Raw genomic sequence first — 14,555 nt, 5'->3', positions numbered from 1 at the left:
CTGAGCTCTGCACATTTTTCTAGTTGATTGGCAGCTGGAGAACAGAGGTCAGAGGTTATCAGAGCAGTGAAGCAAAGATCTCTGTCTTCTGCTTGTTAACCCTTTTTTTGTGTTGCAGCATGTAAACATTGGGTTACATACACACTGCTGTACATAAGGGGTTAAGCAGAAGGTCACAGCTCTTACCTTCTCCCCCGGCCCCCCTCCTGCACAGGCCTCATAGCAACTGCCTACCCTTCCTCTATGGTAGCTACGCCACTGCCCAGAACCATATTGCCAGTTGTCCTTTCTTGGACCATACCATGTCACACCCCCTGCTGCTCTGGAGGTGCTCTGCCCCAGGCATCACAATTTGCCCCTTGCCCACTATTTTCCAGTTCCCAACAATCCCTCCAGGTGCCACTGCTCACTTGCTGCCTAGTACGACCTCGCCACCCTCCCCAGGTGCCATTCTCACCGGATAACCAGTGCCTGACAGGCGTCCAATGGTGGCAGACTGGCAGCGGTATAGCTTATGTTCATGTATGGGTATGTGCCGTTATGTATTGCGGCCAGCAGGCGGCGCCCGCCCTCCGCTCGGATGCTGTGTATGCAGCGGCCGTGTATAGTAGGGAAGGCTGGGGCTGTGTAGCGCCGTGTCCGCCTCCCCGCCTCGTCCTGCCCGCTGCCCGGCCCTGACAGGGACTGGCGGAGAGCTGAGCACGGTGTTAGAGGAGGCGGCTCTTCCTCTGGCTGGAGGAGGCGGTGAGCCCTGTTCTCCGCGCAGCAGCAGGAAGGGGCTATAACGGGCTGCAGCGGGAGGCAGTGCCAGCGCCCGCTCCTCGGAAGGGTCTGGCAGGCTCTGCAGTGACAGCCGCCAGGGAAGCCGATGTCTCAGGCTGTGGCCGCCACCGAGCTGCTGTCATTGTGTGCGCCCTGTGCTATCGGGATGGAGCCACCTGCGGGGGGCAAGGCTGCCGGCTGGGACCTGGGCACACAGGTGCAGATCACGGTGGCCATAGAGGCGGCGGAGGATGAGGAGCCCGATCCCCTGGATTACAGAGGGGGCCTGGAGGGAGGAAGCTGCAGCGAGGACGACTTCAGCCGCAATGACAAGTACAGGTACTGCCCTCTGCCATAGGCATCAGCCTGGCACCCCGGGCACCGACAGGTCAGAGCCCCCTGATCGTGCACGTGCAGCGCCGCTATATATCACATCGCTGCGATCTCCGGGATGTGCAGGGGGGGGCACGTGACCCCGGGGCCTGTGCTGTGTGTGCCTGACCCTGCAGCCGGAGGAGGAGGCGGCATGCAGCAGCAGCACCGGTGTCACCGTCTGCCCATCCCCCCGCAGTGACGCAGCCAGAGAATAACAATGACCTGCACGGGTGTATACATAACACACCACTGCAGCTGGGGCTACTACAGGGGCACAACCACACAGCCCATCATCCTGCTAGAAGGCTAAGGCTCTGTTCACATCTGTTGTGGTGACAAAGCTCTATGGCAGAGCCCATCAGAAATGGTGAAAAAGAGCGAGTTATACTGATAAATGGATAGAGCCAGCAGTGGTCCCCGCCATGTGACGGAGCCAGCAGTGGTCCCCGCCATGTGACGGAGCCAGCAGTGGTCCCCGCCATGTGACGGAGCCAGCAGTGGTCCCCGCCATGTGACGGAGCCAGCAGTGGTCCCCGCCATGTGACGGAGCCAGCAGTGGTCCCCGCCATGTGACGGAGCCAGCAGTGGTCCCCGCCATGTGACGGAGCCAGCAGTGGTCCCCGCCATGTGACGGAGCCAGCAGTGGTCCCCGCCATGTGACGGAGCCAGCAGTGGTCCCCGCCATGTGACGGAGCCAGCAGTGGTCCCCGCCATGTGACGGAGCCAGCAGTGGTCCCCGCCATGTGACGGAGCCAGCAGTGGTCCCCGCCATGTGACGGAGCCAGCAGTGGTCCCCGCCATGTGACGGAGCCAGCAGTGGTCCCCGCCATGTGACGGAGCCAGCAGTGTCCCTATGGCAGTACCAGTGACTGGCTATATGGATGGAGATGTCAGCAGACCTCAAAATACTCCTAGGCTGGCTTCCTGTGACATTTTCCCCTCCTGTTGAAAGGGAGGGGGGGGGGGGGGGCGACCAATCATTGCTTGAAAGGGAGGGGGGGGGGGCGACCAATCATTGCTTATGTACTTGAAGGGATTTTTCACACTGTTTTATCATCGTACCTGTGGCTAATTTATTAAAATGGTGCGCGCTCTTCATAAGTAGCTTAGGGGTTACTCACCCGCTCGCTGCCGCCATGTGTAATAGTGGCGGTAACGAGTGAGGAACAAACAAGGAGCAAGCGAGTGCTGACAGTGCTCATTGGCTCCTCTCCGTCGCCCCGTGTAATAGGGGGTTAAGTCCCAAGCTGTGGTCCAGTAGGGAGTGCCATATTTTATAGATTAACTACCACTGCAAAAGTCTAAGCAAGTTTGCCTTCATCCTATGGAGTTTGATAAAGATGACTCAGGCAATGCCGAAGCGAAAAAGTCACAAAATCGGCATTTGCCTATGGGTACATACAATGATTTAAAAAAGGGAAGGGAATTTGAGTGCATTTCAAGCTTTTCAGGGCTTCTTATTTCTTCCATTGTTCATCTTCAGTCATTGGAGCAGAGCGGTGCCTGACAGTCCATATTGACTTCAATGGGGCTAGCCAGCAAAAATCTTTTTCCTTCAAATCAGCTGGTTTCATTAAGTTATATAGATTTGTAATTTACTTCTATTTAAACATCTCAAGTCTTCCCATACTTATCAGCTGCTGTATGTCCTGCAGGAAATGTTTTATTTTCAGTCCGACGCTGTGCTGTATACTGACATCTCTGGCCGAGTCAGGAACTGTCCAGAGCATCTGCAAATTCCTATAGAAAACCTTTACTGCTCTGGACAGTTTGGTCTGGGACAGAGGTGGCAGCAGAGAGCACTGTGTTAGACTGAAAATAAAACAGAATTTCCTGTCATGTAAATTACAAATCTATATAACTTTCTGAAACCAGTTGATTTGAAAGAAAAAGATTTTTGCTGGATAACCCCTTAAAGGCATAGTCTGGCCATGTAAAATGTTTTATATGTTGTTGCCCTGGTGGAGAACATAAACATGCTATTCTTACTTCTCTGCGCTCCCCCAGTGTCCTCCTACTGCATCTCCAGGTCCCCCTCTGAATGATTCCTCCTCCACTTCCAAGACTTACTTGTCTCAGCAGTGACATCCGGCTCACCCGAACACTGGCTGCAGCGCTGTCCCCTCTCAGCCAGCGATTGGGTGAGTAGGCTGTCACCACTGAGACAAGTCCATCTTGAAAGTGGAGGAGCATTGTTCAATGGGGGACCTGGAGATGCTGTAGGATGACACTGGGGGACCGCAGAGAAGTAAGAATAGCATGTTTGTTATGTTCTCAGCCAGGGCAGCAACATATCAATTCAAGTTTTACAGTGCTAGAGTACCCCCTTAAGGGTGCGTTCACACGTAAAGCATCTGCAGAAGATTTGATGGTGCAGATTAGATTCAAAGCAAATCTGCAACTTCAAATCAGCGCCATCAAATCTGCTGCTGATCCTGTACACGCCTGTGAATGCAACCTAATACAGTCCAGCAGGTTTCTGACATGGGCTTGGTCATTTGACCTGATAAAACAGAGCAACATGCTGCTGTATTTTGGATGGAACCAGCATTGAAGGCAGCCAACTGAATCAAATGGATTTTTCTGACTAATCTATTGTAACAGTTTCCAAAACATCCCTTTGCCCATTTCTTTTTTTAAAAGAGATGTTAAAGCGGTATTTCAATCAAACATAACTTTTGATATGTTGCTGCCCATGGTGAGTAACAATTCATTCCATACTTCTTATCTATTCAGTCTCCTTCTCCCAGTTCTGAGCTGCTGCTTTCTGCTGAAAACACAAAAATCTGTGTGTGAGCCTCTCTCTATCCCCCCTCCATTCTGAGACCGCTGATGTAAGCAAGTCCCTGACTGGCTTTATCTGAACATTGTAACTTCTTTGTAATGCTGGGAGGGTTAAAGGGGTTGTCCAGCGAAAATCTTTTTCTTTCAAGTCAACTGATATCAAAAAGTTATGTAGATTTGTAATTAACTTCTATTAAAAAATCTCAATTCTTCCCATACTTACAGAGCACAGTGTCAAACTGAAAATAAAACATTTCCTGCAGGACATTTAGTAGCTAAGTATGTGTAGACTTGAGATTTTTTAACAAAAGTAAATTACAAATCTATATAACTTTCTCACACCAGTTGATTTGAAAGAAAAATATTGTCGCTGGACAACCCCTTTAATCTGAGGTCAAGGTGCTGATGGACTTGATGTGATTCCCTCCCAGCATTACAAAGAAGTTACAATGTTACAGATAAAGTCAGTCAGGGACTTGTTTACATCAGCTGTTTCAGAAGGGAGGGGGAGGAGACTGAGAGAACAGCTCACACATAGGTTTTTGGGTCTTTGGCAGAAAGCAGCAGCTGAGAACTGGGAGAAGGAGACTGAATAGATAATTACAAGTATGGAATGAATTGTTAGTCTCACCATAGGCAGCAACATATTAAATGTTATGTTTGAGTGGAATACCCCTTTAAAGTCTATTGCAATCTGTGTTATGTTATCTATACTTAAGGTAAATAAATAAAGTTTATTTATATGGCACCAACAAATTCTGTAGCACTTTACAATTTTGAGGGTACCTACACATACAATTGACATTAAAAAAATTACACATTACTATCACTCATAGACGGAGAGGGGACTTTGATCTTTTGCCTTTCTTTGGTTATTTTTTTGGTGACTCGTGTCCACGCTTGCTATACCTTGGGCACAGTTTCAGCTTTTGCTTTCTTTCTCTTTACCCTTTTTCTTTACTAACACTTGTTCTTTCCTAAGATAACTTGTGTGGATGGTTTGGCGGGCTATGGGGCTACTCTGTTACTATGCTGGAAGCCTGACAATAGGTGTCTCTGCGATTCTATTTCTATTGTTGTGTCCCATCCCCAGCTTTGTTTTATACCCATAGACGCACAATTGTATTGATTCTCTTGAAAACCTTTAATAAAATCAGATTACACATAAAAAAATTACCACACTAATAACTTAAGAATGAAGTTGCTGCTATTAAAAGCGTACAGTATGCACAGTATGTCACAGTACACCCTCAGAGTAAGCATCCCGAGACCTGTAGGATATAGGTAGGATCCTGTAGGATACAGGATTCTGGGCATACCTCTTGTCTCCATAGTCCTCTCCTGAGATATAAGCAGTTTTATTGATGAGACTCAAGAGCGCAGGGGGCGTTTCCTTGCATGGCAAGAGCTCAGGTAAATCTAGGCCTTATTACACAGAACGATTATCGTTTAAATTCGAATGATCTAACGATTTTTCTCACGATAATCGCCTCATGTAATAGGGCCCTTCGTTTCAGCAGCTAAACTTTCTACAGAACACATGGCAAGTCAGCTTTTTAGCGTGTCTTCCGGGCACTGCTAGTAGCCTTACCCGGCAAATGTGATTGATGTGTTCGCTTTAAGGGTATAAACCCACACACCGTATACGCAGCAAATACGCAGCAGATGTGATGGTGAAGATTTGATGCTGTGTTCAGCTATTTAGATCTAATCTGCTGCTTATCTGCTGCGTATCACAGTAGTAAATACGCTGCATATACGGTGTGTGGGTTTATACCTTAAGGGCTAATGCACTCATCTGCAGAAACCCGTCCATGCACAGACCATGTCCTGTGGTGTGGACCTTGGAACTCACAGCATCATTTAATGGCAAATAACACCTGTAGTGTCAAAACAACGGCCGTTGATTTAAATTAACGGCAATTATTTGCTATTAAATGTTGGCCATCCACTGAATTTCAACAGTGTGTGAACATAGCCTTTCTGTGTTTTCAATCCACTCCTGGTTTTGGTTTCTGGACTGAACATTTTTTCCCTTATGTGTATAAGGACATTTAGACTAAATAGAGAAATTTAGCTGTGTAATGCTGCGTTTCCATGGAACGATTATCGTGCGAATTTGCACACTAACGATCAAATTCGAACGATATTCGTATGTATAAACGCAGCGAACGATCAAGTGACGAGCGAGAAATCGTTCATTTTGATCTTTGAACTTGTTCTCAAATCGTCATTGGTCGTTCGCAAAAACTTCGCAGATCCATGTAAACAGTCGTTTACCGATTTAACTTATGTGCGAGATAGGCATAAACGATCGCAAAACAATTTTTTCATACGATATATCGTTTCGTCTAAACACTGATCGTTATATATATAAAAAAAAAAATGTTACTTCGAAATCGTTAATCGTGCGATCGGGCGAATTATCGCTCCGTGTAAACCCAGCATTACATTGGTATAAGAGGGTGCTAGAAATGTGTCAAACAACTAACACCTCTCTGAGACCATTCTATCACAGTGGGTGTTTTGTGATACCATAATGAAGCTGCACTGCCTAGATCCCCCACAGATCAAGTGAGCCTAAAGAAGGTGATCATGGGGAGCTTTCTGAATGTCTTCCAAGACATTTTAGATGTGACAGACATTTTTCAGTCTGTTATCAAAGCATTAATACACTAGTCTCACTGTGCGAGACGCCTTTCATTTGTTTTCCCCCACATGTGACATATTGATCTGTAGTATGTATGTAATTTGGGTTCATATTCCACCCTACATGAGTGTGGATCATTATGAAGCACCCCCTGTGAAATATGGATACATTATTGGTAAGATACAGACATCCTCATTCCGAGCACTCCTAGGGCTACACTGTGACTTTTTAGTATTGCTTCTAAATTGATTTTAACTATTGACTGACACCTGTATAAAATGTAATGTATGGCTTGTGGCGTGATAGTTAGCATCAATGTATGGTGGTACAGAAAGTTGCAATGTAGCCTAGGCCTAATAGTGCCTATAACACATTGGCCAGATTGGCCGGTGGCTCTCTCATCCAATCCCGCCATGCACATCAATGTTCAGCTCAGCTCTAGCGGATTTATCACTCAGAGAACAACCAGGTTATGGTGTGTTTACACAGACCCATTTTATCTGACAGATTTTTTTAAGCTTAAGCCAGGAACAGACTATAAACGGAGTCTGAGATTTCTCCTCTTTTCAGATCCATTCCTGGCTTTGGCTTCAAAAATCTGTCAAATAAATCTGTGTGAGTAAACACACCATTAAGCAGCTGAAAACCAACACACCTGACCCTTCTCTCTGCCTGATATCGTCATCTGTCAGCAGCAAGTCAAGATGCTTCCATACAAACTATGCAAAAAAGGGGTCTGTGGAGCCTCAGTTGCAAGTCTCAAAACATGGGAATAGCCAGATATCCCTCCAGGAAAGGAAAGCTTGTTGCCAGGGGGTGCCTCCCAGTGAGGAGATCACCAAACCACCTGGATATGTAGCCCCTAGAGATGAGCGAACCTTGAGCATGCTCGAGTCCACGCGAACCCGAACTTTCAGCATTTGATTAGCGGTGGCTGCTGAACTTGGATAACGCCCTAAGGCTATGTGGAAAACATGGATATAGTCATTGGCTGTATCCATGTTTTCCAGACAACCTTAGAGCTTTATTCGACTTCAGCAGCCCCCGGGTTCGGATCGACTCGAACACGGTTCGCTCATCTCTAGTAGCCCCCTTAAGTCCCACTCAGTTGTGAGTATTGGAACATAAATTTATAGGGCGCAATGTATCAGTGGAGACTCTTGAGTGAGTACTTTATTGGATTTTTTTCACTGATCTCCCTGAGCTCAGTGATTGCTGTGTTTTGTCGGTGTCTATGCAAACTAGACAGCTGGTCCACTAGGATTGGGCAACTGACATTTTGTTTAGGTCTGTATTGTGCTTTATTCCTGATCCTTGAACATACAATAAGGTCCAACAGGTCCAAACATAGGAAGCAAGACTAGGTCTATACAGTTGCATAAGGCTACATAGACAAACATTAATATACACTACCCAGTTTAAAAAAAAAAATTCTTACAGACAAAGTTGTAGAATGGATATTGGAAACATGAACCTTGAAAGAATAGAAGGAAGTTTCCATAAATACCTTTTATTAGCTTTTGTAGGTTGTTTTCAAATCTTAAATAGGAAAAAAATTTCACTTGAAAAGGAAACCTTTTACCTTCAATATGTTGTATAATGCACCAGTATGGTGTTATAAAGCAGGAGAAGTTGGGAAAAGAGTCAGCATAACGTGTAACTTACTGACAGTAGAGATGAGCAAACCTCAAGCATTTGTCCAAACCCAGAAGACTCAGCATTTGATTACCAGTGGCTGAAGAAGTTGGATGCAGCCCTAAGGCCATGTTCACACACTGTATTTTTTTTAATAAATAATGTCCGTTGTTTCAGATTGCAACACCAGCCGCTATATATTGAAAATGTGAAATAACATTATTTTCTATGGAACAATGGCCACAGTGTATACACTCAGTATACGCTGTGGCCGCACAAAAAACTCATATTTATTTTGTGCAGCCGCTATTCAGTGAACAGCAGCTGCACATATTAGCCCATGCTCACAGTGTAAAGTGCAGCTTACGGCCATACTTTACATTATGTTCTATGGTTAATTGGAACGCAGGCACACCCGAACGTGCCCGCATTCCAATTAACATGAAGTGATGTTCACCTGGCCAGTACTACAGTACCGCCCGGGTGAACATCACAGACATCGGCCGTTCTGTGACACGGCCCAAGGCTGCATTCATCTTTTCTAGGACTCCCAAGGGTTGCAGCTAACTTCTTCAGCCACTGGTAATCAAATGCAGAGTGTTTCGGTTCAGACAAAACTAAGTGTGCTCAAGGTTCACTCATCTCTACTGTCTATCAGTAAGCTATCAGTTATACTCAATCTTTTCCCACAAACCGTGCTTGAGATTTGCTTGTTTCCAATAGAAATCTTTGCTCATTTTGGGCTAAAGAGTCCAGTGGCAGGCCTACAAAGAAGGCTGTCAGTCATTGAGTGACACCACCCCCTGGACAGAAAGGTAGGGATTTTTATCTTATTACTTACACCCTATACTAAATTTTTTCCCGCAAAATCATAAATCAGTCTGCATCTGCTCCTACTTTAGAATATAACACTGGCAGATCCGATTGCATGTTCAGTATGACAGGTTGCCTTAAAAAAAATAAATAAATAAAAAAAATAATATATATATATATATATATATATATATATATATATATATATATATATATAATAATAATGTCATGGTACTGAAGGACAATCTCATCGATCATGGTCCATGAAGTAGGATCAATACTGGAAGATGCGGGTGTACGCTGTAACCGCTCAGTGTTACCCTAACTTAGTATTGTGGATTAAACAAAGCTTCAATATAAAGCTTTAAACCTCATTGATTTTTCTATGTGGAAAATCCCTTTAATGTAATTTGATGCATCAGTTCTCCTTTTTCCAGCTATAATCTGGAAGATTTAGGGGTAGGGTTACATAGCTGTTATGTAACTCCTCGAGATCCAATAAATCATAGCATGAAAAGAAGCAGACAAAACAGCAGCTCTGTTCACTTGATGCCATCTATATAATTTGCATGTATAACTAGTGTCTTCTCAGGATAAACACTACAGGGATCTCCAGCGTTTAGCACAAGCTGCCTTTTGTCAAGCCGCCAATGAAGGGAAATTATTGATCCATACCTTATGCGAGATCTGGCTCTTGGACAAATCAATGGCAGTGTATGGCCACAGATTATCTGAACTGCCAGCCATTTCTCATTTACAGATCGCTCCTAAATGCTGCATCACTGTTATTTTTATCTGATCCCATTCGTTCTGCTGCACAGACTATATTAGATGTGTCTAGTCAGCTATGGGAGCAAACATCCTCCCTTATCCAGTAAGCCGGAAAAGAGCTATATAGGACAACATTCTTCAGCAAAGGGAATGGTTACCCATGTCAGTACAGATATATTCACAGCAGTTTACTGTATAAGCACTGTAACATTGGTGGGCTAGGACCACAGTCACATTGACCAGGAACAGTTCAATTGTTACTTTTATGACAATGATCAAATGAGATTTTGAGTCAGCGTGTTTTATTGGGATAGTATAAGGAAAGATACTTGCGCTATATCTTGTGCATATGTCATACGTGTCTGATCTGTGGAAATCTAACAACTAGAACCCCCACCAAGTAGAAGGGGGAATTGTTCAGCCTGTTATCGCTCTAAAGCTCGGCCTAAGCCATCTGTGAGTCTATAAAGATTAATGGAACAAATGAGTACATACAGATCTTAACATTGCTTTCATTAGATAGATACAGAAAGACACAGACTCCTTCGGCTAATACACTGCTCCACTGCTCTTTTCATTGTCTATGGAGCTTCTGATGAGAGTCGAGTGCTGTACCGATTCTCAAGAAATCACAGAGGGTCCCAGTGGTTGGCCCTTCTTGATCAGACACTTATGCCCCTATCCTATGGTTTGGGGATAAATATTGTAAGTTGGAGTTTCCCTTTAAGGTTTACATTCCTAACATAATGGCCCCAGTTTACTAGGATTTTTTTTTTTCATGCTGGTCCAAGTAAGGCCTCATCATTTTGAGGGTATAACCACTGCTACTGATATACATCAAAAAACATGTCAAAGATACTCTGACCTATTATGGACCTAAAGGTGACGCTGACGTGAATTGCACTAGATTCATAAAAAGGCAAAATTTATAAGAAAATAATGAACAGAAGGTAAGAAGTACAATAAGTAAGAAGCACAGTATAGGTAAAAGTGGATTATAATGTAGAGAAAGCATTCCTTCTCTCTGATATGCCTGTACACATGTACTCGTCATCTCTAGTCCATTCCGGTGACATCTCCTTTAAGAATTGGAAACACTTCTTGATAAGTAATTCTGTACCATTGGAACAGCACTGATGTGGGCGTCATCAGTTGTACAGAGTCTTACATTAGATAAAAATGGCAATGGAAAATGTAATTTCTCTCAGGACAAATGACAAACAACCACTGAGAATGTCACATACAAACAATTTGCTACATAATGGCTTAAAACAGCCATTTCCTAGTAACAAGACTTCCTTTCACAGGTCCCGAGAGAATCCAATCATGTAATCCCTTCAGATTGTCTTTAGAGAAAGCTAACACACTGCTATTTCATTCGCCTTACCTTACTATATGAAGATTTCCTCTTCCTCGCCTTTGTTATTTATAATTGTAAGTTTAGTGGTCACTTAATTTCACTCAAGTTTTATAAACATGTCTTTTTACCAGGGTCTGACATATATATTTCTTCACTCCTTCACTTACAATAATGCAGGTGTAATGAATGATGGGATCTCATCAATCTTAAAGGGGTACTCCAGCACTTTAAAGGGGAACTATCAGCAGGTTTGACGAATCTAACCTGCTGATAGTGCCCCATGCACAATAGAGATTGAGAATAAAGGTAAGAGACGTACAGTTCCTCAGTCCTCAGTGCCTCCTGTACAGTAGGGAGCTATCGGCAGGTTAGATTCCTCTCCATAAACTTTTTATATAATGCTGCCCTTATTTGCAAGATAATAAACATCTTAATCTTACTTCACCCCGCGTTCTTTTGCAGTGTCTCCAGGTTCTCAATTAACTGTCCCACTATCACTTCCAAGACTAACTCATCTTGGTAATAACAGTCTGCTCAGTCACTGACTAAGATGGGACTGCACCAAGGCCAGTGATTGGCTGAGTGGCCTGTCACTGCTAAGATGAGTTTGTCCCAGAAGTGGCAGTGGCAGCGTTCAGCAGGAGACCCAAAGACAACACAGGAGGACCCCCAGGGGAGTGTGGCAAGGTACAAATAAGATGTTTATCATGTAATATATAAGGGCACCATTATATAAAAAGTTCTGAAGTGCTGGAGTATCTATTTAAAGTAGTTGTCTTGGGGTTGAATCGGCATGAAACTGTGACTGGGGTGCTTAATGTAAGCTTGAGGGCCTCATTCTAGCCATAATGTCTTCCCATAGCAGTGACACCCCATTTGTATTTACCTTAGCCTGCCCCTGTGCTGCTTCTCTGGCCATGTAAATGCAAGACTTGGAAGATGAATGTGAGCGCCCTCTAGTAAGAGGAGAAAATGAAGCTGTATATATATGCTGCTGCCTTTACTGAGACCATAGGGATTTACCATAGGGATAAAGAGAAGCATGTCTTCTCGAGCTGCACAGCATGGCGTAAAGTTGTACTTCTGGGGGAGTGGTGATCTCCCATTAGAGCCAAAAATAGGATTTAGGCTGTTGTCAAACATACCAGTTCAGCATTTCAGTTTTAGAGCCAAAGCCAGGAGTGGATTCAGTAGGATGGAGAAGTAGAGTGGAATAAGTGGCGAATGGGGAAAAGACAGAGGAATCTACTTCATTGAGGGAATTACAGAGTGGCACCAAAGTAATGGAAAAGGTTAGCTACTTAGTCAGGGGGGAAGAGATACCTAATGTGGGAAACCTACTGGGAGCATTTGTCTAGCTATCTATCTGCCTACTCCTACCCCAGATCGGCTTCACATCTGGAATTAGGATACATTTAGAACTGCTTTTTGCAAGGAAGACAGTCACAGTCTACCTCTTAACATTATGTATGCCTACATATTGTTTTTTTGCATTACTGATAATGTCATCTTGCTCTATGGCTAAAAATACTTAAGGCGTTTTTTGTTCTGCTGGGAAAAAAAAAAAAAAAAAAGTATTGCAACCTCTGACCCCCCTCTTGAAGCCCTTAAGCATGTTCAGCACAGAACAGCTCTAGAGAGAGACGGTAGAAGCCAACGTGGCTGCACGTCTGCTACCCTATTGTGTGGAATATCATGTGAAAAGCAGAAGGGCAATACAGCCTAGTGGCTGTTAAGGTGGTGGAGGAAAACACAAGCTGCCCACCAGGCATCGCTAACAAGTGCAAACAGGGCTGGAAGAAAAACTGTAATACACAACTAAGTAGGTGAAGACTTAGCTTTATTAAGTATAGACAAGTGTGTTGCCACTACATAAATAACGTGGTTTACAAAAGTAAATAAACAACAGAACAAAAAACAGTCCCTCTCTGGGACAGAAAAGGTGGTAGAGAATGGTGACCTGTTATGCCCTGCCTGACCACTAGATCCCCTGGGTGTGGGCGTCCCCACTGGGGGAATAAAATACCCTACACTGGGTGAGTATGGTCGGTATATATTGATACATAGGTCACTACTGGTGTCCTAGCCGTCAATGGTAAATAATGGTATATGTGGTGTTTTAAACCAGGAAACAGTAGAGTCAGGTATTCTACTGAAGGTGGGTAAATGGGGGTTACACCCCACGTCTTCCGACGCGTTTCTTCCGCTCTGGTCAACGGATCATCAGGGAGGCGGGGTGATGTATTGGCATGTAGTTAAATGCGACGGTTTTCGCATTTAACTACATGCCAATACATCACCCCGCCTCCCTGATGATCCGTTGACCAGAGCGGAAGAAACGCGTCGGCAGACGTGGGGTGTAACCCCCATTTACCCACCTTCAGTAGAATACCTGACTCTACTGTTTCCTGGTTTAAAACACCACATATACCATTATTTACCATTGACGGCTAGGACACCAGTAGTGACCTATGTATCAATATATACCGACCATACTCACCCAGTGTAGGGTATTTTATTCCCCCAGTGGGGACGCCCACACCCAGGGGATCTAGTGGTCAGGCAGGGCATAACAGGTCACCATTCTCTACCACCTTTTCTGTCCCAGAGAGGGACTGTTTTTTGTTCTGTTGTTTATTTACTTTTGTAAACCACGTTATTTATGTAGTGGCAACACACTTGTCTATACTTAATAAAGCTAAGTCTTCACCTACTTAGTTGTGTATTACAGTTTTTCTTCCAGCCCTGTTTGTACAAATACTCTAACTGTAAACACATCACTCCATTATTTTACCTATGGTGGGACACCTGTCTTTTTATCGCTAACTAGTGGAATGGATGAACTTGGAAGAGCTTTAGAAGTCCAGGAGAATTCCTGTGGTTTTTTAAATTTATTTGGATACGATTAAATTAATCAATTATCAAAGATTTCCTTTGATTCAGGGTCCGAAGCCCTATGCAGCCATGGCCTTTGGTTTATACACCAAAAACAGGTCCACTTTATTGTTAGGGAGATAAGGAAATAAAAAAAAAAAAATAACTACATTTGCTAGTAATGGAAGAGAGTGTCTGAGATGCAATGTGTAACCAGCTGAAGCCTCACAATGGTCATCACAGTGCCATGCTTCCGTGTTTCCTAGATTACTTATGCTTTACTGTCTGAATCTTAATCCTTGGGTTCTCCGATGCATTGGAAGACCGGTCTCATCTTTGAGATTTCAGTATATGTAAGATTTGCATATATTTTGCTATCCGTGAATTTATGCTACATCATCTTTCTCTGCATTATCTGTTGTCCTTGGGATCTGTTCTTACTTTTCCTAGAAAAAGTCAATGTGAAAGCATTGTGGGATAATCCAGATGTTGACAATTTAATTCTCTTAAAACCCTTGCTATTCTGCTGAA

The 14,555-nt window shown here is 44.0% G+C and overlaps 1 protein-coding gene across 1 annotated transcript in view; it reads left to right on the top strand.

The window, feature by feature from the left end:
• The first annotated feature begins 616 nt into the window (after positions 1-616).
• The window catches only part of LARP6 (La ribonucleoprotein 6, translational regulator), a 35,554-nt gene continuing 21,615 nt past the window's right edge, over positions 617-14,555 (top strand). Inside the window, exon 1 of the mRNA XM_069956554.1 lies at positions 617-1,101. Coding sequence (XP_069812655.1) covers positions 869-1,101 — 233 coding nt within the window. The 5' untranslated portion in view covers positions 617-868. The remainder of the gene's footprint in view (positions 1,102-14,555) is intronic.

This window comes from Dendropsophus ebraccatus, chromosome 1, assembly GCF_027789765.1.
Source record: "Dendropsophus ebraccatus isolate aDenEbr1 chromosome 1, aDenEbr1.pat, whole genome shotgun sequence".
Lineage (NCBI taxonomy): Eukaryota > Metazoa > Chordata > Amphibia > Anura > Hylidae > Dendropsophus > Dendropsophus ebraccatus.
This window is presented reverse-complemented; position numbering and strand designations above follow the sequence as displayed.